At 46.1% G+C, this 26,214-nt stretch overlaps 1 protein-coding gene across 4 annotated transcripts in view; it reads right to left on the bottom strand.

Annotated features, from left to right (window-relative positions):
* Positions 1–695: 695 nt before the first annotated feature.
* Positions 696–26,214, bottom strand: part of PKNOX1 (PBX/knotted 1 homeobox 1) — a 55,514-nt gene continuing 29,995 nt past the window's right edge. The window contains exons 6-12 of one of the 4 annotated variants that reach the window (XM_058523172.1): positions 26,004–26,174; positions 21,389–21,485; positions 20,339–20,436; positions 14,503–14,631; positions 10,762–10,838; positions 6,736–6,908; positions 696–3,994 (exon numbers count right to left, since the gene is read on the bottom strand). In XM_058523172.1, the coding sequence (XP_058379155.1) occupies positions 3,783–3,994; positions 6,736–6,908; positions 10,762–10,838; positions 14,503–14,631; positions 20,339–20,436; positions 21,389–21,485; positions 26,004–26,174 (957 nt within the window). In that variant the 3' untranslated portion in view covers positions 696–3,782. Of the gene's footprint in view, positions 3,995–6,735; positions 6,909–10,761; positions 10,839–14,502; positions 14,632–20,338; positions 20,437–21,388; positions 21,489–26,003; positions 26,175–26,214 lie in introns of all 4 variants that reach the window. The other 3 variants (XM_058523173.1, XM_058523171.1, XM_058523174.1) reach the window with 3 other exon arrangements.

Here is a 26,214-nt window from a genome sequence, read left to right as displayed (position 1 = left end):
GAAGCCTAGAGGGGTAAAGGGCGGGGCCAAGGTCTCACCAGGCTAAATTTCAAGTCCACCCTCTGACCTCTGACCTCAAGGAGTTGGGGAGACAACGCAGTGACTCCATTTTCTGTCAAATCAATCAGAACATTTCCTGAAACAACACACGTCACACCTGGCACTCCTCATCTCCAAAAAGATTCACAATTTTAGATGCACTTTTTAAAAACAGTTAAGTCTCTGACTCACTTTGGCCTCTAAGCATGAGCAGTTTTGGGAGTTAAAACACACTGGACTACAAAGAAAAAAACGCTGACACTGTCTCAGGGTGGCTCCTCACCATCCAGAAGCAGCCGTGGCAGGGATTTCACCATATGAACTACGAAAGGTAACACCTTGCTGACGAATCATTTTCTTCTCGTTACTATCAAAATTATTAGACTTATGATAAACTAAAATGAAAAACAAACAAAATCTTTCCAATTCTTTCCTGGAAAACCAATGACTAACTGAAGTAATTTAAGAGAAGATTCTTGAAAACGTAAATGAATCTGAATGTTCCAGTGCGGTGCAATCCTAATTTTTAAAATGTGCTGGGGTCACCACGAACCCAAGTGTCACCAGGAAAACATGTTGACAACCTGCATGTTTTACTTAGGATGGAAAAGCAGCTTGCAGTGACATGAGCTTTGGAAAATAAAACGTCCATAAAGCATGTTTCTGTTTTTAATTTTTTTGCTTTGATAAATCAATTGCTTCACAAAAATCCCTTTGAAAGACAACAATCCAAGAAAACATATTGTTACAGTATTCACATTTTAAAGATTGTCAGTTCATAGACCAAACATAACTAAAACAAGGAAGATTGCTGTGTTATTTCTGTCACTACCTGCCAGAGACGGGCCCTTCACATCTCCGGGAAGGTCTGAGTTTGTCTAAAAGAGAAAAGTGCTCCCACACTCTCGCACACAGGTAAGAGTCGGGTCATCCGACAGGTGATGCAGAAATGACTCCTGGGACCCTCCAGTGCAGTGTTTTAGCAACACTGCTCTGTGATCTGTGAGCTAGCCGGTGCCACAGCTCACTTTACTGTGCATCCTGGGCAAACGCTTAAACTTATTTTACTCTCTGGAAACCAAACCGGAAAGCTGAGATCATCCGTCAGCTGGTGCTCGTCTGGGGTACGGCGAAGCCCGTCCAGCTCTCTGCTCGACAGCTGAGCAGCGGGGATAACAACAACATGCTCAGTTTGGGTCTCGAAACACATTCAAGAGCATCCCTCATAAGGAAAGGATTTAACAAGAGCAAAGTCAGGATCGAATCTGCTCATTTAAAATGAAAACTCAGTGGGGTCGTACTTTCACAGATTCTCTCGAATGTCCGAGGGCTGGAAAACAGGGGTTTATAAAGCGCAAACTGACCATAAATATGCTGGAGCTTGCCGTGCCAAGGTTGTTTAAAAGCACCTTGGTCATGGGAAGAGGTGAAAGGAACCTCAGGCTATGTCCACAGTGCCCTCTCTCTGAATGACCTTTATCCTGTTCCTCCGAATGTAGTGAGCACGAATTCAGGGCTCAAGAAGACTGATTTCAGCTGGAGAGAGTGCCGTTGCGTCACTGGGCACGGAAGGTGGCATCTCGGGCCAGCGCAGATGGTGAACCTGACACAGCCCCGGCCTCCACACCGACACGTTTGTGCAGCCCTCAACCACCAACCTCCCCTCCAGCGACGGGGATTTCGGGTGGGGAAGCAACACCGACCCAGGCACGAGTCCACAGTGAACACTCACTAACCTGAAGGGAAGGGCAGGCGGCTGAGAGGGGCCGAGGGACGGGAGGGAGGGAAGAAGGAAGAGGGCTGGCTGGCTTCCACAGGGCCTTGTTTTAAGAAGTCCAACAATGTTAGAATTTAGGTAAAGTTAAAATGTTCATTTAAACTCGTGTAGACTTGACTTAAAATATTAAAAACTGTTTATAAATAAGGAATGCAACAGCTGCTTAAAAATGTTATTCTCTCCCCAGAAAGAATTGACAAAGTTTTTCTTTTAAAGCTCCTGAAATGTTTTAAAAGAAATTTCTATGTATTTCTTGCTGCTTTCTAAGTTATCTAGGAAGTACTCTCCTATGATTTACTTAAATTAATAAATTTTAGAGAAAAGGTCAGTTCCAGAAAAAAATCTGCACTAGCTCGAAATATCCCTCCATGTAACCTTGGTCCACAATGAATCACTATTGCTGAATCTCAAGAGCTGACGACCTGCCCAACCGTGAAGCCACCCTTCAGAAACACCTGAACTTCGGGCCTCCCATTGAAGATTGTGTGAAGACTTTCTCTGTGAAGCCAGGAGGCCTGTGTTCTCTCTGAGAAAAAGCCCACTTGCAAGTAAACAAATAAAAACGAATCAAACTGAAGTAAACAAAACACAGTCTACTCTTCTAGTTCGTCCTGTCCCCAGGAAATGGAAGTCCTGAAATTATTCCAAATCTCCTGTGATCAAGTCAGAGGGGAGGGCTCTGGAAACTCCAAAGCAGCAACGTACAAGGAGAAAATGTCGACGCCAGGGCCAACAGCAAGCGTGCATGGGCCGACGGCAGGGTTCGCCACCACATCGTCACCACAGTCCAGTCCGTCTTTGTCACTTCATGGACGTCTGTTAATTATGTAACAAAGCTGAGTGTGTCATTTACCCGAGCTCTGAGCCAATTGGATGGAGGACATTTTATATTAGTTTATAATAAACATTCTAGGCATAACATATGGTTAACTAAAAGTTCTAGAATGATACGCAGCTAACATGGTATAGTAACCATCTAACTGTAGTCAAATTTAAATTAGACTGAAACGTGTATGTAAGAGCTTTTAACTGATTCCTGGCTACCATTTCACTCAACTTACCTAAGTCCTATTTAGCAAATACCTTTAGATAGATGTTTAGATCAAGTGTAAAATGCAATCTGAGCATTTACGTATAAATTAAAATTTGAAGATATCATAATTTCATTAAATAGTTTTTTCTTTTATAGTAATAAATGTAAATGACTACCCTGGCATAGCAGAGAATCATGGAATGCTAGCTAACTCTGGGCAGGCTCATTAAATTTGGTCACTCCAGAACACTCCAAATTGAAATGTAAGCACGTATTGTTTCTTCTCCAGAAATTTTATCCTCAATGTAGTCATAATCCAATTCATAACGAATTTATAAAAATAGCTTTTTATCCAATAATTCCAGCAAGGTAAAAATAGGAGATTCTTTTTATATATAGCAAACGAAACAGGCTCACGGAATATGAGAGAACTGAAGCGTATCTGAATCGCGTACATTCACCATGAGGTCACACTCAGTTTATTGTCGTGTGTTGTCGTCCACCTCACACTGGCAGCTCTAAGGTGCAGACGCTTCTTTCAAAGCCATGGGCCACACAATAATCAGTCCACCGAGACCTGCTGTAACCACAGAACTAAATTAAAACTGCATAATTTTTTAGAAAATGGCAGCACTAGTCCTTAATCTAATCAGAGGCTCACGGGGGTGTTTGTCATTCATCACATTTTTAGCGTTAAACCTTTGAAGAACTCCCTTAAAAAACACACACACATACACACATGCGCGCACACACACATAACACACTTGAAAGAAGTCGCTGCACCGGCAAAGACGCTCTTGAAGCTGACTATGAAATACAAAAGTGCACTCTTCTATATCTACATATAAAACATTAGAAATAAAACTGTGTAAAATGTTTGCTGTGCAAACTATAAAAAGTCAGGCCGTCCGCCCCTGGTCCCGGCGCCCGGCCCTACTGCAGGGAGTCACTGTTCTCCAGGACCAGCCCACTGATGTGGGTGGGCGCCAGCGAGGCCCCGCCATCCCCCGTGCTGTCCACAGACTCGTCCTCGCTCTGCTCCGCCATCATGACCTGCTGTACCGCCAGGGTGGCCCCGTCCGAGGACAGAGACTGGAGGCTGTCCACATTCATGCTCACAGGTGTGGTGATCGTCACAACAGCTCCTGTGGACGGCAGAACTCAGGTTGTCACTATTCAAATTAGCACTCGCAGAGGAAAACATTTATTACTCAGCTGGGTGCTGTCTGCTTATGTGACCTCGAGTTAAGAACCCTGTCTGCTTCTGGGATGCTCAACAGGAATGCAGGAAACTGCCTCTAGAATTGGCCTCGACCTTGTTTAGTAATAAGCCCTCAGCCTACAGCAGGTCTCCAGGGGTCAGGACTATAAAGAACCCAGATGCCCAGGGCAGACAGAAAGTGCCACGGGAGAACAAGAAACCAAAGGGCAAAGGAGAAAGGCCGACAGGACAAAGCCAAATGGGGAAACAGAAAACGGAGAATAAGTCAGGAAAGACCTGAAAGGAAAGTCTGAAAGGCAAGAAGAAAGAAAACCTGTGATGTGCGATCCCTGCCCGTGTTCCAGCCCCCGGCAGAGGAGTGGACATGACCCAAGTGCCCACGATTGGGCATGGAGGAGAGATGCTGAGCCGTGGAACGCTCTGCCACTGTGAAACACGACCCAGCAGATCGCATGTGCTCACCTGTAAAATCTCCAGGTGCACCAACAAGTGAAGAGAGCAAGAGGAGACAGTATGACATGGTATGTTAGTATTGGCAGAAAGTTTAAAGATCATTCATTCTTGTCTATGCAGAGTACCATTTCATACGCACACTGGGAGCGCGTACAGGAAACCGGTAACAAGGATTGTCTCTGGACAAGAGCAGATACCAGATGGAGGAAAGATTCACTTTTCACTGGACAGTCTTGTTGGAACTGCTTCCCCAGTAGATAGGTATTGCCTTTCCAAACGGGGAGGGAGAAAGAGAGAGAGAAATAATACCTTCTTAACTAATTCTTAGATTAAAAGAGAAAACAGGGCCGGCCCGGTGGCGCAGGCGGTTAGGTGCGCGCGCTCCGCTTCAGTGGCCCGGGGTTCTCCAGTTCGGACCCCGGGCGCACACCGACAAACCACTTGTCAAGCCATGCTGTACCAGTGTCCCATATAAAGTGGAGGAAGATGGGCATGGATGTTAGCCCAGGGCCAGTCTTCCTTAGCAAAAAGAGGAGGATTGGCAGATGTTAGCTCAGGGCCGATCTTCCTCACAAAAAAAAAAGAGAGAGAGAGAGAAAACAAAAACTGAAAATATAAATTATTTAAATATGAATGGAAGACCACTATATATCAAAACAAAATGATGAAGCCAAAGCTTTAAATGCATATACCACCACTCAAGAGAGGTTAAATGGAAACAAGATAAGCGTGATTTACAGCCCACTGTGAGGGCCCATCCCAATCCCGGGGCCAGCGAGGCTGTGGAATGCCTTGAGCACTGGGCAGACGACGGACCAGCGTGGGCATGCAGGAAACGATGGAGGCTGGGGAAAGAACCACTGAAGAGATCAGAGAGCACCGTGCCCAGAGCTCACAGCACCAGACCGGAAACACCTCAAATGCGTGGGGCACAGGGGGGAGCACGGTTGTGGGGGATAATCAGCCCGGACTGAGCACTGTGGGCACCACTGAACAAGGACCAATCTCAGAAGGAAGGCACAAAAGGATCAGACCGTCTCGGGTAACCTAACTGCTGGAACAGAGCTCCAATACAAAAACACCCACCCCAACAAGGCAAAACCCACAATGTCCACATCCAGTGAAAGATGACCAGGCGTGACAACAGGCAGGAGAACAACCCATAGTGAGGAGAAAAGGCAGTTGACGGAAACGGATCCAGAACTGCCCGGGGTTGGAATCAGCAGAGGAGGACACCAAAACACTTACTGCAACTGTTTTCTGTGTTCAAAACTCAAATAGACCCATGAAAGATAAGACAGACTCACGTGGAGCTTCTAGAGATGAAAACTACAATGTCTAATAGGAAAAGCATCCTGGATGGGATTAGTGGGAGATCAAATATCGCAGAAGGAAAGATTGGTGAACCTGAAGGACAGAAACAGACACTAGCCAAACGAAACAGAGAAGAAGAATCCAAAAAGAAAAGAAGACAGAGCATCAGTAACCGTGTGACTTTTAACGACCTAAGGTGAGCAACCCGAGTCCCTGAAGGGGCAGGTGGGCAGGGAATATATTTGAAGAAATAACAGCCCCCAAGTCTCCTAACCTCATAACACTATGCTGCTGAGTGAAAAAAAGGAAGAAGGAAATAATAACACCATTTATATACATTTAAAAACACACGCACACAAGACCATCCAAGATTTGGAGAGCTCAAGCAAACAGAAAGATGCTCACACACACGTGAGAAGGGTGCTGATGAGGGCAGAGGGGACAGGGTCAAGGGGAACGAGCAAAGCCAGACGAGGGCCACAGGGACCACAAGGGGTGAAACGGCACGGAGGCCAGGTGGCGAGAACACGGCAACTCCACCCTGGGAGCCAAAGCCTGAGGGAGAAGAAAGACGTAAAGGAAACGGGACAGAACACGCTGTGAAGCTGCGTCTCCAGACGGAGGCGACATTTCACACCACACTGCTTGTGTCTTCTCCGTCCCCAGTGCTGCACCCTCAACGCCTCTGCACCCCCTGACAAGCACTCAGGGGAGCTTCTGCAGACAGCGCCCTCCTCACGTGTCAATGCAAGAACAGACAACGGGATACACTTGCGTTCCCGTGCCCTAGAGCTCACAGGCAGCAATGGTCAGCGAGGCCCCTCACCCTCACCGCTCACCACCCTCTGCCCTCTACCCCTGAGCCTGTGGCCCTGGCCCCATGGCCGCCGTTCGTACCTTCCGACATGGTGAGTTCATTCGGTGGTGGCTGTGCAGCTCCGGACGCGATGGAGTCAGGCCAGAACCTCTGAACCGGTCTGTTCTGAGCAGTTTTTTTCTTTGTTTTTGGAGTTTCTGAACAACTAGAATCCAACATCGGCTGGAGAATTCGTCTTCTGGCGTTGATGAACCTGGGCATTGGTGTCGACAAAGGAAAAGCTTACATCAAAATGGCCTTTTTAAAGACCTCCTGCGGGAGCGACAAGCCCTTCTAGTAAACAGGCTGCTTTATAAACCATACCAGAAACAATCAGATAACTCATATTCTCTGTTATAGTAAATGTTTAAGAGTATGACAGGCATATTGTGTAAACAGCCAGAAAAACAGGGTATGCTTTTTTAAAATGATTCATTTGAATAAAGACCAACTGTTCCATGGCACCTTTCCTTCACTTTAACTCACTTATTCCGTGTTTGTGAATGAGACTTGTGATGACACTGATGACACCATCGGAGACATGAGTTTGACATTATTTTCTCCAAGGAAGAGGAAGGTTAAAGCAGCACAGCTCTCTGCCCTGCACTCTCCTCAGGCCCGAGGCCTCACAGCCGTGTGTCTCTATCTCAAAGTCCCACTCGCCAGGCCACAGCGTGGACAGTCGCCCCGAGCGTGGACAGACGCCACATTCTCGCCCCGAGTGTGGACAGATGCCCCAAGCGTGGACAGTCGCCCCGAGCGTGGACAGACGCCACATTCTCGCCCCGAGTGTGGACAGACGCCCCAAGCGTGGACAGAAGCCCCGAGCGTGGACAGATGCCACATTCTCGCCCCGTGTGGACAGACGCCCCGAGCGTGGACAGATGCCTCGAGCCTTCAACTGCGTGGCTGCTGACTGCAGCCTTGAGCCACCACAAAGCAGGGTTCTGAAGTAAGAGTTTCATCTTTTTAAAAGACTATTCCAAATGACGAGCTATTTCTTAGATGGCTGAAGTCATAAGTCATGAACTGTCCTAGACACACAGCCAGCACAAGGACACAATCCCCAGAGAGCTCAGCGAAAAATCCCAACAGACTTCGGCTGCTTTCAGAGACTAAGCACTCACTCAGTGTCCTGACCAGACACAGAAAGAGAGCACGAAATGCACTGGTGAGCAAGTTAGGCAGGACGCAGCTTCACATGAATAAATACAGTAGTAATTTTAAAAAATGTGGAGAGAAAAGACTGCGTTCTTCAATCTCCCCCCTCCCAGAACCCAAGCTGCAGCCTTCAGATGTGGGACGGCAGGGGAGGGAGAAACCAGGAGGGGCCCAGGTCTGGTCTTTCTCCTGCAGTCTCTGGAGTGCCCAGAAGATGTACTGGTGTGCATGCTCCCTGTGCCTGTCCGTCTACACCACCTGGCCACGTGGCTACCACACGACCTGTGATGGGAGGAAAACAGCCATCTTGGAAAGCGCCAACCACCCCAGAGGCCGTTCAGATGCACACAATACCCCTGACCAATCCAGAAACAGCTATACCACTAAGTGTAAGGGGCTTCCTCTGTCTTCTTTCTCCAGGAGTGTGAGTGAGGAGGTAGTTAACCTCTTTCGAGAGTCACACATGCTCATTGACAAAAAGCTGGACCGGGCCGGCCCGCTGGTGTAGCGGTTAAGTTCACGTGCTCTGCTTCAGCCGCCTGGGGTTCATGGGTTCAGATCCTGGGCGCAGACCTACACACCGCTCATCAAGCCATGGTGAGGCCGCGTCCCACATACAGCAACTAGAAGGACGTGCAACTATGACATACAACTATCTACTGGGGCTTTGGGGAGAAAAAGGGAAAAAAGGAGGAAGACTGGCAACAGATGTTAGCGCAGGGACAATCTTCCTCAAAAAAAAAAAAAAAAAAAGCGGGCCCTCCACAGGCAAGCAAGGAACCAGGCTGAAGGCGCAACAGAAACGAAAGCGTTGCTGTAGGCTCAGACTCTACTCTGGTTGTGTCAGTGTGTCACAACTTCTCTCTTTTGACGCCCTCACATGCAAAACCACAGAACCAGAGCTGGACCAGCTCTTGGGTGCTTAACTTTAAAATTCTAAGATCCAAAAACATCTAAATTGCATTAGGACACATTCTAAGAAGATACACGAACAGAGTGATGGCAAAGAGCTTCACTCAAAGTACCTCTTTGGTCTCTGGAGCATAAGCGTGACCTGGACCAGGGAATATCACGACAGCTCTGCAGCTCACACCGATTCCCACACCACCTTAGAGGGGAGCCCACTGTGACTTCTCCATAGCAGCCTCTTTATCCTTCTGCTCAAAGCTGCTACAAGGCAGAGGCATAAGCTAACGATGGGTGTGTTCAATCTTATCCAAGATGTAATTTTTGCAAATATAAAAGGAAAGGAAGTCACAAAAAGTAAAAGTAGCTATAAATGTTAATTAAGAGAGTTTAGAAATTTTAGGATTTAGAAAAGTCATGTTATTAAACTGTTATTAATTTTAAAAATTAAAAGTTGATGTCAAGGGCTGGCCCGGTGGCCTAGTGGTTAAGTTCACGTGCTCCACTTCGGCGGCCCGAGGTTCGCAGGTTCGGATCCCGGACGTGGACCTACGCGTCAGTTATCAAGCCATGCTGTGGTAGCCGTCCCACATATAAAGTAGAGGAAGACGGGCACAGATGTTAGCCCAGGGCCAATCTTCCTCAGCAAAAAGAGGAGGACTGGCAAGAGATTTTAACTCAGGGCTAATCTTCCTCATGAAAAAAAAAAAGTTGATGTCAAACCTTCTAGATAAGACAATTCTGTTAAAACAACAGAGCAGCAAGTTAGGGAAGGAAGGAAGTCAACAAACAGAGAAGAGTAAGGAGAAGGCTCTACGGTGACGGTAGTGTTAGAATATCCTGAGTTGTAACTGTGTCTAACACTCACCCTCCGTCAGTTGGTCAGTTGATCGCTATTATGACTAAACCAAAACAGGAAGTTTCACATAAGGCTACATGAAAATAACCGAGAACCTGCTAAGACATTACAAACACCACAGCGACTATATACTGGAAAGCTTTAAATTTTTGTTAACGTTATTTAAAAAGATTTAATAGGAAATAATTCAAATAGTATGGTCTATTATTGCTACCCATATCAAAAATAATGGCCCAAATGCCAGATAATAGAAATGTTTAATGCACCAAACAGACCCCCTGCATGTACAATTGCATAAACTGGAAGATTTTATCATTTATATTGGAACTTCCCCGACCTTCAAGTTTACATTTTAACAGTTAAAATAAAAAGATAACAATGTTTACAAGTGGTAGAATTTGTGCTTTCTTTTCTTTTATGCATGCCAACTTTACCAAGCTGAACCCGTTTCCTACATCTGCACAATAAGTAAACAAAAATGAGACAAATGGCTAACAAACAAGATGTAAGCGCCGCCTAGACCCTAACGCCATTGAGTAAGGTGAACAGCTCTTATTTAAGGGGAAGCACAGGGTCCACAGCAACCTGTGACCCCTGAACCAGAACAGGATGGTTCATTAATGAAGTAAACGTCGCCCTGGGTGTTTCCCTCTCAGGACCCCAAGTCCTGCTGTGGGGCAGGACCACCGCGTGGACGGACGGCTGAGGGACTGCCTCCCCCAGTTACAGCTGAACAAAGTGACACAAGGTTTCAAAAGGTGGAAGAGCTGCAGAGGGGCCACCAGAGGTCAGGACACCTCATCTTGGCCGTCCACAGCCCAAAGCAGCTCATCCAAACACATCACAGGTTTGCGTGAATGTGGGGGTTGGGGGAAGTAACGCAACAGAGAAACGCATTTCTAATCGGGCAAGTAGGATGTAGGCTACATGTTCCTAGTAAGGTATTGATCATCAAAAATGTTCAAAGTGTGTGCTGATTTACTTTTGAGGATCCTGCCACCAATTCCAGCACTGCGACAGCAGAGCATTGCTAGTTAAAAGAACTCATATTTTCAACCAAGTTTGACTATTTATTAGTGTCAGTATTTCCAGGCATTCCATTAGGCTGACAGGCACGATTTCAGAACAAGGCACGTCTTACCAGTTGTTGACTTGAAGTAGTGTCAAATTTGTCTGAGCAGCTATCTGCTTTTTCTCGTCTTCAGTGGGGTAGGGATGCTAAAGACACAAAGAAGGGTTACCATGAACTTCAGTCTTTAAAAAGGTACCTAAGATCATCTAGGTAAAATAGAAGCATGCAAATAATCATTAGTAAAAACCTGATAAGTATTAATAGTGATTTTAGCTAAAACCTAACTTTAGTGTTATAACTTTTTTTTTAGAAATGTCCCAAACAGCATGAAGTATTTCTCCTAGCTGCCCTGGTTGAAGCATGGGCAGAGGTGTGGCAAGACAGAGTCTGAAGGTTCAAAGGTGATGATAACAGCAACACCACCGCCGAGAGCAGCTGCCCACACGGAGGCTGGCTCTGTGCCGGGCCGGGCACTGTTCTAAGCACCTGATACCATCTGTGGTTTTTGTATCAACTTCACTGAGGTATCATTTCATAAACTGCATCTATTTAAAGTAGATAAATGCTTGAGTTTTGACCCATGAAACCTCTGCCACAGCGAGACACAGCATGTGTACCACCCTGTACATTGTATAGTCATTCACTGATTCCTCACAACCACCTTCTGAGACAAACACCATCGTTATGTGAGTTTACAGAAGAGGAAACTGAGGCAAGAGAGTTCATACACTCCCCCCGTCGCACAGCTGGTTCAACAGAGAGGGCAGGTAGTGGCCAGGCAGGCAGCTCATTCGGTGACAGGCTTCTACCAGGGGCACTGTGAGAATACACCCCCACTGGGACGTGCTGATGTCATCTATGACTTTCCAGGAACAAAGCTCTGCTAGGTTAACGTTTGCTGTCGGTAAGAACTGGACCAAGGGCTAGGGATGGGACTGTCTGTTATACGACTCTTTCTTTCATGTATGATTAAAATATTTCACTTAAAAAACAGAATTAAACCAGAAATAAATATCAAAATTCACAGATGCACCAAAGGAAAATGATTTCTATCTACAGTAATAAACAATTTCTCCAAGATTGATTACTATCCACATGTAGAAACCAATAAGATATTTACTCTAAAACCTACATACACCAAAGTCCCTTACTTTGGACCGAATTGGGACCCCAGAGAGTGAATGGCACCAACAGAGTAAGGAGGTGGGAGTTTATTTTGGTTTTTATTTTGAGTGAACTCCCAGTATGTTGGAAAAGCCACTGTATATTATGGTGATGATGGAACAGCATCAGGTTGATCTCAGCAGTAGACCAGTAGTTTCCTGAAACTAACTGACAGTAATTCACAATTTGATTCTATGGATGAGCACACAGCCCCGAGTTAGATATTATGGAAACATAAATATTGATCTTGCCCTTTAAAACCTCATAAAATAAAAAGGGGGCAGGAAACATAAGTACACAAACGAGAAAAAAAAAAAAGTAGTAAATGCTGTCCTAGAATATTAGGAAAACCACAAGGAGATGACAGTATTTCAAAGAAATGAAAGCAGATGAGACAGAAAATGCTTCATAGGACAAAAAATGGCATTTTACTTGAACCTATGAGCACGGGTTATTGTTCTAGAAATTATTAAAACATTCATAGAAACTTAAAAGGAAAATAATCTCACCAGCTATTTGTTTGTATTCTAATCATTATATTACAGATACAGTTATTAGTTGTAATAATCAGTATATTTAGAAATACGTATGTTCTACTTTTTCACTTACTACCATCTACCTGAAGTTTCCTGGTGCTTACAGCCCTCATTTATCATGTTAACCAGTTGTATAATAATATTCCATCAAATTGATAGTCCTAATTCACACACCAACTCATTTCCCATTAGTATAATGACCATCACTGTACCATTTTATCCATAAAATCTTGTATTCTCTTGTGAATCTTTTTAGGACAAATTTTTACAGTCACACTGCCCGAAGATAGCTCTGTTCTTTCTCCCGACACATCCCGCTGTGAACTGCATGGGAATGGCTCAGCAGAGAACAGAACACCACAGCAGAAGAGAGAATCTGGGGGTCCTAGTGCTCAAGGAGGGGCAGCCTGGGCTCCTCAGGGCTTCCCCCCAGGAAAGAGAGGGGGTCTCCTCCCCTTGCCAGCTCAGCGACATCACGTGGTAGTTCAAAGCTGGGAGCCAGGGGCCAGCCCAGGGTGCAGCAGTTAAATTTGTGCATTTCACTTCAGCGGCCCGGGGTTTGCCAGTTCAGATCCTGGGCACAGACCTACTCACTGCTCATCAAGCCACGCTGGGGCGGTGTCCCACATAGAAGAACTAGAAGGACCTACGACTAGGATATATAACTATGTACTGGGGCCTTTGGGGAGAAAAAAAAAAAAAAAGAGGAAGATTGGCAACTGATGTTAGCTCAGGGCCAATCTTCCTCTAAAAAAAAAAAGCCAGGAGCCAGTTGCTGCCTTGGACCCCTGCCCCTCAGCAAAGGAGCCTGACTCCAGTTAGAGGAACATGGGGGGGCTGCTCAACAGTGACAAGGGCTAACCCCCCAGAAGGGACATGAGATGACCGAGACCAGGTGCTGGTCGCAGGGCTCCCAGTCGGGGCGAGCATGGAGACAGGCGATAAATGCAGGCTCAGGCCCAGGTGACGGGCACCTCCAGAGGGTGACAGACACCTCTGCTGACAGCCACAGCACACCAGGACGCAGGTGGTGAGGAAGTGGCCGCAGCCGAAGACACTAGGGGGTGACCATGGCATGAAGCAAAGGGACAGGCCCGGGCCACCCCCACAGCTCTTAGGAACAGCCTGGCGGCCTGGGCCACGTGCACGCCAGAGAAACCTGAAGGCGGGCCGGAAGCACCCAGCTGCAAGGCTGGTTCAGGAGGCCATGGGGCAGCTTCCTGCCGGACCTCTGACCTTCTGCACCTCGTGACTACAGGAACGGCCTCTGCATCTGCGCCCGAACGCCCCTGCAGGCTCTCTTCCCCTGCATGGACACAGCTGTAGAAGCAGCGAGCATCCACTTTCCCGCCTTGTTCCAGCATGGGCTCCTGAGAGCCATCCTGGTCATTGTGACCTTGGCCGCCAGACCAGGCTGTCACTCCTGAAAGCTGCTCTGGGTCACTCGCCTCCCCCGAGTCCCACGGCGTGAGGACTGAGGGGGTCAACCAGGTAAGAAGCGAGTCTTCCCATGACACCCATCGGCACATGTGTGCTTCCTGCAACAGGATGTCTTCACGGAGAAGACGCGGCTGAGCGAGGGGAGGACACGAGGCGCAGACAACGCGGGAGGAGTCGGTGCTGCCTACTGCCCAAACTCCGTCTCAAGTTCAACAAGCCCCTCTGCCGACCCTCCGTCGATGAGCTCAACCCTACACCTCTATCTTTGACCTTATCACGTCTCCCTTTCAAATCCAATATATAAAATAAAATCACTATTTTCCAAGGTTTTGCCCAAACGCATCTTTTCTCTGCCCACTTCTCTAACTAACCTCACCTCACCCAGTCACTGCGCACGGGTACTTTCTCACATGTGCACATATACGATCAATAGGAGCTGAATTTATCCCCTCTCCCCCAGTGTACCCTCATTTATTTTAAGTTTCTGGAAGCCGTGTCCTCCGCGTTCTGGTAACCCTCCCTTCTGTCCCGTGCTCAACCCATTATGGACAGTCAACAAAATACCGATACTTCAAACCTGGCCTACTAGCCCCTATAAGTAAATGTTCCCAGACGATAAGCCAGGAGGAGGCCTGCGGAGGGCCCTGCTCACTGTGAGGCCTGGCCTTACCCCTATGTGCTGAAAGAGCCACGACCGCATCACGTTGGTGGCGTGCTTCGGCAGAACTCCCCTTTTATTCTTGGAGGAGCCATCATCTTGATGCAAAATGCTGAGATCTTGGTTCAACTGTAACTGTAGCTTTTAAACAATTGAAAAACAGTGTTAAAAAGCATAGAAATTATGACACGTCCAAGTAGCTTACGACTGCACGTGGAGAAAATAACCAAGGATCTTACGGGTAAATGACTTATTTTCTGTAAAGGCATATACTCAGTATGGGCTAATTTTTTGAGGACATGGTTCCCTTCGCATTATCACTCTCTACACTTGTGTCTCAGCTACTTGGAGGCCCCTCGTCTGGTGAGGCAGGTGGGATGGACACTGACAAGGCCTCTGAGTAGTTCACCCTGCACATAAGTGAATCCCCCAGTCCTCTCATTCCCACCTGCTCTCATCTTGCTTCCTCTAGTAATGGACGTGATCACATCCGATTTCCTAGCCTAAAAGAGATTTCAAGCAACCAATGAGAATGGACAGGGAAGCTGGAAGTGCCATCATCAAGGAGGCCATATGCCAGTTGAACAGAGGAGAAAGAAACAAATACACAGCGTGCGGACAAAGGGACCACAGAGCAACGGGGCTAAGGCCTCAGCAGCCACTGAAGACACTGCCTCCCTCATCCCTGAGAAAAGCATAAAACACATTCTGTCCATTCCATTGCAAGACGAAAGGACGTGCATGACACTCCTTAGACAAGCATCTGTCACACGAACATGAGAAAAGATCTGCAGCCATGCTTCAGGCCCGGCACATGTCTCAGGCACAGCGTCTCACCCCAGAGGCCTGTGGAGACGGTGCCACCAGCGTTCACACTCGCACCAGGGAAGGACACACACCACTCGCTAGGCCCCGAGCACAGGCACGTCAGGACACTTCCGCTGCCACTCACGCTTTAATTTAGAACTCACTTTATAAACAAATGACGATCAACTTCTGTAGGTCAATTTCAGTATAACGTATTCACAGACATAGTTTAAAGGATTTTTTGTACTTCCTCTAGATTTACATCACTTTGGATATACTCTTAAAAACCCTGAACACCAACATCTAAACAGGCAGAATTTATGACTTAAAGGAGATAGTATGACTACAAACTGAATCTAAAATTTCTTAAAACGCAACATTATTACTAAGGGCATAATTGTTTTTTGGAATGTATTTGTTTGTTTGTTAAAGGACTGAAAGTAAATGGTACGAAGCACCGCCTGTATGCTCATGTTTGTGTGTACAGGAGAAAGAATGGAAACTGAACTTTTAAAACTAGTTCCAAAGCACCAGGGCCAAAATTTAGCTTGCTGGCCTTATCTGTCTCAATTTAATATACGACCTTCTTCATGAAATCTGACATGCGCTTCAGTGTTTCTTTTTTTGTGCAAAGTTAAAACAGAAGTGGGCTCATAAATAGGCAAAGTGACAGCTGGCTGCATGACTCGACTTCACAGATGCCACCACAGGGGCCTGGCGCAGACCAGCTAACTCTTGAGAAAAAAGCAAGCCAAGGCCCTGAAAGGAGATTGCCCTCTTGCCCCAGCTGAACTCCAGCATATCCTGGCACTGGACAAGGCAGGGGGATTTAAAAGCCCAGGAGGGCCGGCCCTGTGGCTTAGCGGTTAAGTGTGCGTGCTCCGCTACTGGCGGCCTGGGTTCAGATCCCGGGCGCGCACCCACACACCGCTTCTCCGGCCATGCTGAGGCCGCGTCCCACGTACAGCAACTAGAAGGATGTGCAGCTATGACATACAACTATCTACTGGGGCTTTGGGGGAAAAATAAATAAATAAAATTATTAAAAAATAAATAAATAAGGGGCCGGCCCGGTGGCGCAAGCGGTTAAGTGCGCGCGCTCCGCTGCGGCGGCCCGGGGTTCGCTGGTTCGGATCCCGGGAGCGCACTGACGCACTGCTTGGTAAGCCATGTTGTGGCGGCGTCCCATATAAAGTGGAGGAAGATAGGCACCGATGTTAGCCCAGGGCCGTCTTCCTCAGCAAAAAAAGAGGAGGATTGGCGGATGTTAGCTCAGGGCTGATCTCCTCACAAAAATAAATAAATAAATAAATGAATGAATGAATGAATGAATGAATGAATGAATGCATGCATGCATGCATGCCCAGGAAACTGGCTGAAAGTCCATTTAAGAAGTAATGAGACCCCCAGACCCCCTCTCTGCAGATGACCCATCTGCCTCCATCCCTGCAGGAGACTCGGGGTTTCCTTCCCAAAGAAATAGACCAGAGGCTGCAGACTCGGGGAACACTGAGCACAGCTGGAGAGTGGGAGTGCGGGGCAAGGCTGGAAAGACGGGTGAGGGGAGTCAGCCCAGCCCACTCCTGCCTTTGCAACTATGCTAATCCCCCAAGCAAGGAATCAGAGTCCTTCTCCTGGGAAAGTGAAGAAGAGAAGATGAAGGGACGGCAGAATCTGGAGGTCAGCCAACTGAACAGCCAGCCTGCCACAGCCCAGCACTCGACAAGCACCAAACAGCTTTCCAGTGGCTCAGCTTTACATTTAACAGGACAGCCGAGTGTCCCCAAACACTTGAAAGCCTCTATCACAAAAAGCAGACACCAAAGCGAATAAACTTTGAGATGAAGAAGAAACAGAGAAAATGTAAAAACCGAAGAAAATGCAACCATACATGAACCAAAAATAGGATGCTACTTCCAGGGGGAAAAAAGCACAGAGAGCAAAGAAGAGCTCTTAGAAATTAAAACTATGCTGAAAATCTAAAACTCAATAGATGGGTTGGAAGATAAAAGGAAATCTCTCAGACAAAAAGGAGACAATAGGAATTAAAATACAAAAACCAAGGTGTCAAGTTCAATTACTAAGGGCGCCAGAAAGAGAGAATGTGCATGTGGGGGGCATGGGGGAGGCTGTCACAGAGAGAGAGTTCAGGAAAATGTCCCAGACCCAAGGACACAAGGTCCTTCTACTCAGCACCAAAGACTCAGAGAAAAGAGAAGCTTCTAAAAGTGGGGAAAACAGAGCGACACCGACCTTCTCAAAGGCAACCCTGCTACCGGAACACACCTACCGCACACCTCCCCGACGCTGGGAAAGTGATATGCCACCTGGAATTGCATATGTGAGCAGACCGCACATCAAGTATGAGACCAAAATAAAGTCATTTTTAGGTTTGCAAAGTCTCAACAAAATGTACTTCTCATGCACATTGTCTCTGGAAGTTTTCAAAAGGGGAGTAAAGCCAAGAAGGTAAAAGATGTGGGGTCCAGGAGACAGGAGTCCTCAAGAGGATGTCAAAGGAAAGTCCAAGAACACGCCTGGTGCCCTGCACCCAGCCCAGGAGTCTGAGAGGGTGGAGGGCTCCTGGACACACAGCCCTGACACGCTATCTAACAGGGTGGGCATAGGGGAAGCACTGAGAGGGTGTAGGAGGATACAGGTGGATTTAGCCATCGATACCAGGAACACTTAGCAAAGGGAAAAATGAAACCATTATTAACTCAGGCAGAAACAAACATTTGAACCAGAAAAGTGCTGTGATCACAGTCCTATACTCACTCAGCAGAAACCAGCGTGTGCTCGGTCCTGATGATGGTAACACTGAAACAGACTGACTGCACTGTGATCTACATGAGTGGGAAAGCGCGTGATGAGACACGGCAAGAGACGGGAACAGAGAGCACAGCCCCTCACCAACCACGACAAAAAGCCAGAAAGAGACGTTTTAAGGGGGCAGTCAAGAGGGGGGATTTTTATTTAGAAACATGGAGGAAAATGCAGAAGAATGGCTAAAAGATCTGAGAGAGGCTGCCTGTGGGGAGTGGAAGGGAGCAGGAGGGTGGGGCAGGAATCACTGGAACCCGTCACAAGCCTGTCCACACCCGGACACTCCGAGCTCTGACACACAGCAACTTCATAAGACAATGAAAAATAATCGCACGGAGAAAAACAGAGGCAAAAAATCTTATCAGAGGCCAAACAACAGTCAAAATCTAAAATATATAAATAACTGTTGTACAAACAAGACTCTCCTGGGAAAGGAGAGGGTGTGGAGGGGTGGAGGAGAGGAAGCCAATGAAATCTCAGACCCCTGGTTCTTTCTCTTTTTCTCCAAAAACTGTCTTTCAGTGGGTTTGTACTAGAAGCATAATTAAAGGCTTTTCAGCAGAGATGCCCTAGGAAGAGAGTCGAAATCCTGCCTGCTTCTGATGGGCAGTGGGTCAGAATGTGCCCACAGCAGCCAATTCTCCTCTGGGGGAGCGAGCTGCGCTAAAATCGCCCCCGTGTGCGCCCACGACCCAGCGAGATACCGGGCAGGGATCCGCCCGAGGGGCAGGACGGGGACAGCACGGGAGTAAGTGTGACGAGGGCTCATCCAGGACTGCCACCATGCTGCCACCACCACCGAGATTCACCGGGAGTTAACACTGACGGCCACAGTGACAACGTGAGCCCTGACAGTCACCAATTTTCCTGACAAAACCAACCCTGATAGTTTCTGACACAAAAACAGAAATGGTCCCTGCTAAGTTACTCACCCTAATTATCTGAAGCACAGCAAGAACCCAAACTTTGGCCAAAAAAGAAGGAAAAAAGAGCCCAGAACAGCTCAAATAGCTATGATAGAATCAGATATAGAAGGTATATCCCCGCCCAGGGCCCTCAATCAAATCTCTGTACTCTTCTGTTAGAGCCCTGAGCACCTTCCCAGCCCTCCACCTGGAAGCAATAAACCACAGGGGGACGTGACGGGGAGGGGACAAGCGCAGGGGCTGCCAGGGCCACCGGGACCAGAGTAGAGGCAGCCCACAGGCAGCCAGCAAGGAGTCAGGTCCCAGCCCACCCGAGGGAGCGGGGAGCCAGGTGCATGTTCCGTGTGAGAAGGTGTTCCACTGAACTATCCCAGCTGCTATTTACACTGGTGATCTTGTCTGCAGGAACATTCGCTGATGTAGAAAGCTTCCTTCCGAGACAACAGGACGAATGAACTATATAAGTAAGGCACTGACTTTAAAATGTGCTCCTCTAAAAACAGCTCACTTTGATACCAGGAAATGCTCTGTGAACCAGATGCTGCTTCATGTTCACAGACCCTGTAAATGGAAAACTACAGGGAGAGGGGTCGGGCGGGGTAGAGGGACAGTGTGGGTGGGGTCTAGCTCTGTCGCTTCTGCCCGAGAAGCTGCCTCCTGTGCTCTGGGAGCTGGTGTTCCCGGGGAGGCGGTGGGCAGAGGAGGGTGGAGAGGGGAAGGGGGAGCCCCCTCTCAGGTTTCTCATCAGGGTGTGAGGGCGATAGGAAGCACCCTGGATACCCCGAGGACCAGCCCGAAGTCGTGCTCTGGCTCCCGTGATGCACAGCAGAAAGGCCCTGGAGAGCTTCTCGGCGCGCACAGGCCCGAGCCTGGCTGACACGCTCCCATGGGAGGTGTCGGGGGGCCTTGGCATGGGCCGGAAGACCTGCCTGGTGGCTCTGCTGTGACCCTCCGAGGCCGGGAAGAGTGTGTCTACACAGCCTCGAATCCCTTGATGCAGAGACAACCACACACTCCAACATTAAACTGGACAACAGTGGTTCCTGGGGGAGGGGTCACGGTGACTGTTCCTGCTTCTTTAGACTTTTCTGAACTTCGCAACTTTTTTATAATGAGGGAGATGAGGAGTAAAAAAGAAACAAAACACTGACATTCAGATGAACTGGAGATTGCTACATGAAAGGGAGTCCAAGACAATGATCTTCACACAGAAGGAATAGCCCAAGCCTGGCTCAACCTCGGCACCCACCTCCCCCATCATAACCCTTCCGTAAGAATGGCACACGCACCTGGGAGTTCTGGATCCTGATTGTCCCAGGTGACAATGCCTGCGTCACTACTTGGCCTTGGGGAGTGACGACTGTGACAGGCTGATAAACTGTGCCACCTCAAAAAGGAAGGGAAAAAATAAACTACTTTTAAGTCTCAACAATTTAAAACCATTCTTCTCAATATACTTAGGGAAGGAATAAAATCTCGAGTTCGATGAGCGTATTAAATCATTTCAAATGACCAACAATACTTTGCTAGTTGACTTGTTGCTATGAATTACTAAAACGAATTCACCGGACAAGCCGTGCTCGAGCGCCCACAGTGGGCATGGCACAGTGCCACACAGGCGCCCCGTGCTCCTTACGATGCACTGCGCAGGGCACGGTCGGCTTAGGGGTCTGCAATTCTTTCTTTTGCTTGCCTCTGCTTTCTACTTTTCCCCACATTAGCACGTATTACAGGACTTGGCAAAGGTGTTAGATAACAACTATTTCTGTTATGGTTATTTTTTACCAATTGTGCTTTCATCTTCCTGTGGGGGTTTCCCTTTGTGCTATTATGTGGGGTTTTTTAGTGTAAATTTCACCCCTCCTTACATGCCCCATTCCATTTTCAAGAAGGTTTTGTATTTGCAATGTTCTAGATGCACCAGAGAACTCTAGAATCTGTCCCCTTCCTGTAATGGTTTTTATTATATAACTAATACTAAGACTAAGACTGCATTTCTTGTCATCAATTCATGAAACAACTTAGGATTTTCTAGGCGCCGCTAAGAGCACAATTAAAAGCTAAGTTATTTGAAAATTACAATTGGTTTCTGCTACATATTTTCAATTCCCATATAAAACCTTTTCCCCCAATATTTTTTGGTAGGGAAACAATTTGCATAATATATTGTTATTGAGAATTAACAAGAACCAAGCATTCAAAGAGCTCTAGATTTTGGCACTCCTATATCAGCAACTGGCATTAATTAAAAATTATATTTATGCACTTCTTCATTCTAATATAAAGCACTTTTTTCTGCAAAAGCTTAAGGAAAAGGTGTCCGTTAGTTTCTATCATACCTGCCACTGTTGCCATGGTTACGTTCCCCTGTTGCAGCGCAGATGCTGGCACCACGATTCCTTGGGGGCTGAGAGTGCCTGTGATGGCACTTTGAATCTGCTGTAGATCAGAAATATACAGGGAAGGGATCAGGAGAAAACAGAAAACCCGTGTTTAAAATTTTCAAAACAACTGGCATAATGGTTTTGTTAATAAAGGAAAGACGCTTGAGGGAAGGAGCATCATCAGATGACAAGCCCTCCATAAAGCATGCCTTACATATGTGGAAACCAAGAGATGTAAAATTGAATATGAAATGCAATGATCAATACTGAGATATTAGTTTCAACTGACTTCCAAAAGATTATCTTACAACTCATCGCCATGTTAAACACACCTTAAACCTGGGAGGAGTGACCAGGAAGATCAAAACTGCTGAATCTTATCACACACCTTTTCCATTTGATTTGACTCAGACTTTTGATTTTCTAAGAACCAAAGCCTCCTTGACAGGATGAGCATACTCAGAAAATGATGCCCTCCAGCGTGGGAGGTTCTAAGGGGTGCCGGCGGTCACCCCTGGTGCTGGCACAGCTCTGGACCCGTCCTTCCCACAGCAGAAAGCACATCTGAGCCCCCGGGGTTCATGTGTGTGTAGTGCTGGGCTGGGCCTGGCCTGCAGCAAGCTCCACGAAAGTGTCTGTAAACACCACGTCAGAGACACTACTCATCTGAAATTAGATCTACATGGGCTATCTGATCCATTTACTCTGGCGGCTGATTGGCAGTTGGCAAGGGAAGGGATCTCTGCACCTGGCATCTAGCACGGGCTCTGGCACACTCAGGCACCCAGGTATCTGGGCAGTGAAATAGCATAAGTGGATGTCATCCAAAGACAAACACTCTGCGGGCTACCACATCCATTTGAATGCATAAGCTTTGGTAGGTACACATAAAGTCTGCCACATTAACTTGGTCAGAAGAAAAGTTAAGCCATCGAAATCAATAATCAAAGCTTCCACATCAAGGACCTAGAAAAAGAGGAATGAAATGAAACCAAAGCAAGCAGATGGAAGGAAATAACAAAGATCAAAGCAGAAATCAATGAAATTGAAAACAGAAAAACAACAGAGAAATATCAACAAAAAAAGAGCTGGTTCTTTGACAAGATCAATACATTGACAAACTTCCAGTGACACTGATGGAAAAAAGAGGGAAGACAAATTACCAATATCAGGAATGAAAAGGGCAGATCACTACAGACCCTGCAGACATCAAAAGGTGAAAGAGGGAAACTGTGAACAACTTGACACATGTAAACTTGACAACTTAGACAAAATCCAGTATAAAATAGATCATTGGAATAGTCCTATAACTAGTAAGGAAGCCAAACTCATAATTTAAAAACTTCCAAAAACGAAATCTCCAGGTACAGGTAGTGTTACTGGGGAATTCTATCAAACATTTAAAGAATTAACACCAGGTCTACATAATCTCTTCCAGAAAATAGAAGAGGAGGGAATACTCTCCAATTCATTTTACAAAGTTTGTATTACCCTGATACCAAACCTAGACAAAGACTGTACCAAAAAAAGTAACTACAGACCAATATCCCTCAATATAGACACAAAAATGCTTAACAAAATATTATTAGCAGGGGCCAGCCCCGTGGCTTAGTGGTTAAGTGCACGCGCTCTGCTACTGGCGGCCTGGGTTCGGATCCCGGGCACGCACCGATGCACCGCTTCTCCAGCCATGCTGAGGCAGCATCCCACATACAGCAACTAGAAGGATGTGCAACTATGACATACAACTATCTACTAGGGCTTTGGGGAGAAAAAGGGAAAAAAAAAGGAGGAGGATTGGCAATAGATGTTAGCTTAGGGCCGGTCTTCCTCAGCAAAAAGAGGAGGATTGGCATGGATGTTAGCTCAGGGCTGATCTTCCTCACAAAAAAAAAAAAAATATATATATATATATATATATATAAAATTAGCAAACAGAATTCAGAAATCTATATAAAAAGAATTATGTGCCATGACCACGTGGAGTTTATTCTAGGAATGCAAGGCTTGTTCAATATTTGAAAAATCAAGTAATGTAATCTACTGTATTAACAGGCGAAAGAAGAAAAATCACACAATTGTATCAATGCACACAGGGAAAGCATTTGACAAAATTCAACATAATAAAAACTCTCAAGGCCGGCCCCGTGGCTTAGTGGTTAAGTGTGCGCGTTCCGCTACTGGCGGCCCAGGTTTGGATCCCGGGCGCACACTGACGCACCGCTTCTCCGGCCATGCTGAGGCGGCGTCCCACATACAGCAACTAGAAGGATGTGCAACTATGATGTACAACTATCTACTGGGGCTTTGGGGGAAAAAAGAGGAGGAGGATTGGCAATAGATGTTAGCTCAGAGCTGGTCTTCCTCAGCAAAAAGAGGAGGATTAGCACAGATGTTAGCTCAGGGCTGATCTTCCTCACAAAAAAAAAAAAAGAACTTAAAAAAAAAAACTCTCAGAAAAACAGGAAGAGGGGGAACTTTCTCTAGAAAAAAACCTACCACTAATATTATAATTAATAGTGAAACGCTGAATACTGTCCCCTAAGATTGGGAACAAGGCAAGGACGTATGCTCTCACCAATCCTATTCAAGATAGTAATGGATGTACTGGCCAATGCAATAAGGCAAGAAAAGGAAATAAAAAGCATACAGATCAAAAACGAGGAAATAGAACTGTCCCTATTTGTAGATGACGTGACTGAATAGGTAGAAAATCCTAAGGAATCTACAAAAAGGACCTCTTAGAACTAATGAGCGAGTTCAGCAAGGTCACAGGATACAAGATAAACAAAAATCAACTGTATTTCTACATACTAGCATGGACACTGAAGTTAAAAATATAATACCATTTACAATTACTCAAAAAAATGAAATACTCAGGTATAATTCTAAAAACACATGTGTAGGACTTATATGTCGACAACTACAAAACACTGATGAAAAATCATAGAAGAGTAAATAAATGGAGAGACATACCATGTCTGTGGACTGGAGGAGTCAACACAGTAAAGATGTCAATTCTCCCCAAAATGGTATACAGGTTTAATGCAATTCCTATCAAAATCTCAGCAACATTTTTTGTAGATATAGACAAGATTATTCTAAAATTTATATGGAAAGTCAAAGGAACTAGAATAGCTAAAATAATTTTGAAAAAGAAGAATGAAGTGGAAGGAATCAGTCTACTCAACTTTAAGATTCATTATATAGTTACGGTAATCAAGACTATATGGTATAGATACACAGATCAATGGAACAGAACAGAGAACACAAAAATGGGCCCCACAAATACACCCAACTGATTGTTGACAAAGATGCAAAGCAGTTCAGTGGAGGAAGGTCAGGCTCTTCAGCAAATGGTGCCAGAGCAAATGGACACCCAGAGGCAAAAAAGTGAACCTCAACCTGGACCCTCACACTTTACACAAAAGTTAACTCAAAATGGGTCATGGATTTAAATGTAAAATATAAAACTTTTAGGAAAAAAAATAGGAGAAAATCTTTGGGATCTACGGTTGGAGAAAGAGTTCTTAGACTTGACACCAAAAGTATGACTCATAAAAGGAAAAGTTGATAAATGGGACTGTATTAAAATTAAAAATGTTTGCTTTGCAAAAGACTCGTTAAGGGGATCAAAAGCTAAGCTACAGACTTGGAGAAAATATTTACAAATCATATATCCAATAAAGGACTAGTATCTAGAATACTCTCAAAAGTCAACAGTTTAAAAGAAAAAATCCAATTAGAAAATGAGCAATAGCCATGAGCAGACATTCTACCAAAGAGGAGGTACAGATGGCAAATAATCACATGAAAAGATGGTCAACATCATTAGCCATCATGGAAATGCAAACTACAACCACAAGGAAATGTCACTACACACCATCGGTGGCTAAAATATAATATAGTGCTTCAATGTGGAGGAACCTGGAGGACATTGTGCTGAGTGAAATAAGCCAGACACAAAAGGGCAAATACTGTATGATTCCCCTTACATGAGGTCCCTAGGGGAGTCAGATCCATACAGACAGAAAGTAGGATGGTGGGTACCAGGGTCTGGGGGAGGGGAGAATGAGGAGCTGTTTAACGGGAACAGGGTTTCAGTTTCGGGAAGATGGAAAGTTCTGGAGATGGATGGTGGTGACGGTTGCACAACAGTGTGAATATGCTTAATGCCACTGAACTGTACACTTAAAAATGGTTAAAATGGTAATTTTATGATATGTGTATTTTACCACAATTTTAAAAAATAATAAAAAATATACTTAAAAAAGGAAAGAAAGGAATGAATGGTACTCCATCCTTCAGAAACATAGGATCCAGGGTCCAGTACACAGATCGAGGCCTCACTTCCTCCATTGCACGAAGCCCAGATGGACAGTCTCCCTGGATTGAGGGAGTTCATGCCCAGCCCAGGCCGGGGTCAGAGATCCAGAGGCTCCTTGGAGCAGGACAGCCAATACGACAGGCCTGCAATTCTGAAAGGGCTGGTGCTCTCAGGAACCAATGCATGTCACCCTTGCAGAGCGTACAGTAGCCAAGAAGCAGGGCAGGACCTAGACGTAAATACCTGGGTCTGGACAGGGGAGTACGGGCTTCCGGGTTCCCCACTCAGCAGAGTTTCACTGTTCATTTTCGTTTTCAGACAAGCAATATATCGGCTGCAGAAATCTTTGCACAGTTCATTAACCTTTTCCAGCTCAAGAAGATGAATTCGCAAAACCTGGATTGCTTTTACCATCTAGAAGCGGAGAAAATGAAGACTTTCAGACAAGACAAAT

This window comes from Diceros bicornis, chromosome 27, assembly GCF_020826845.1.
Source record: "Diceros bicornis minor isolate mBicDic1 chromosome 27, mDicBic1.mat.cur, whole genome shotgun sequence".
Lineage (NCBI taxonomy): Eukaryota > Metazoa > Chordata > Mammalia > Perissodactyla > Rhinocerotidae > Diceros > Diceros bicornis.
Note: the sequence above shows the minus strand (reverse complement) of the source record. Positions and strands in the feature narration are given on the sequence as shown.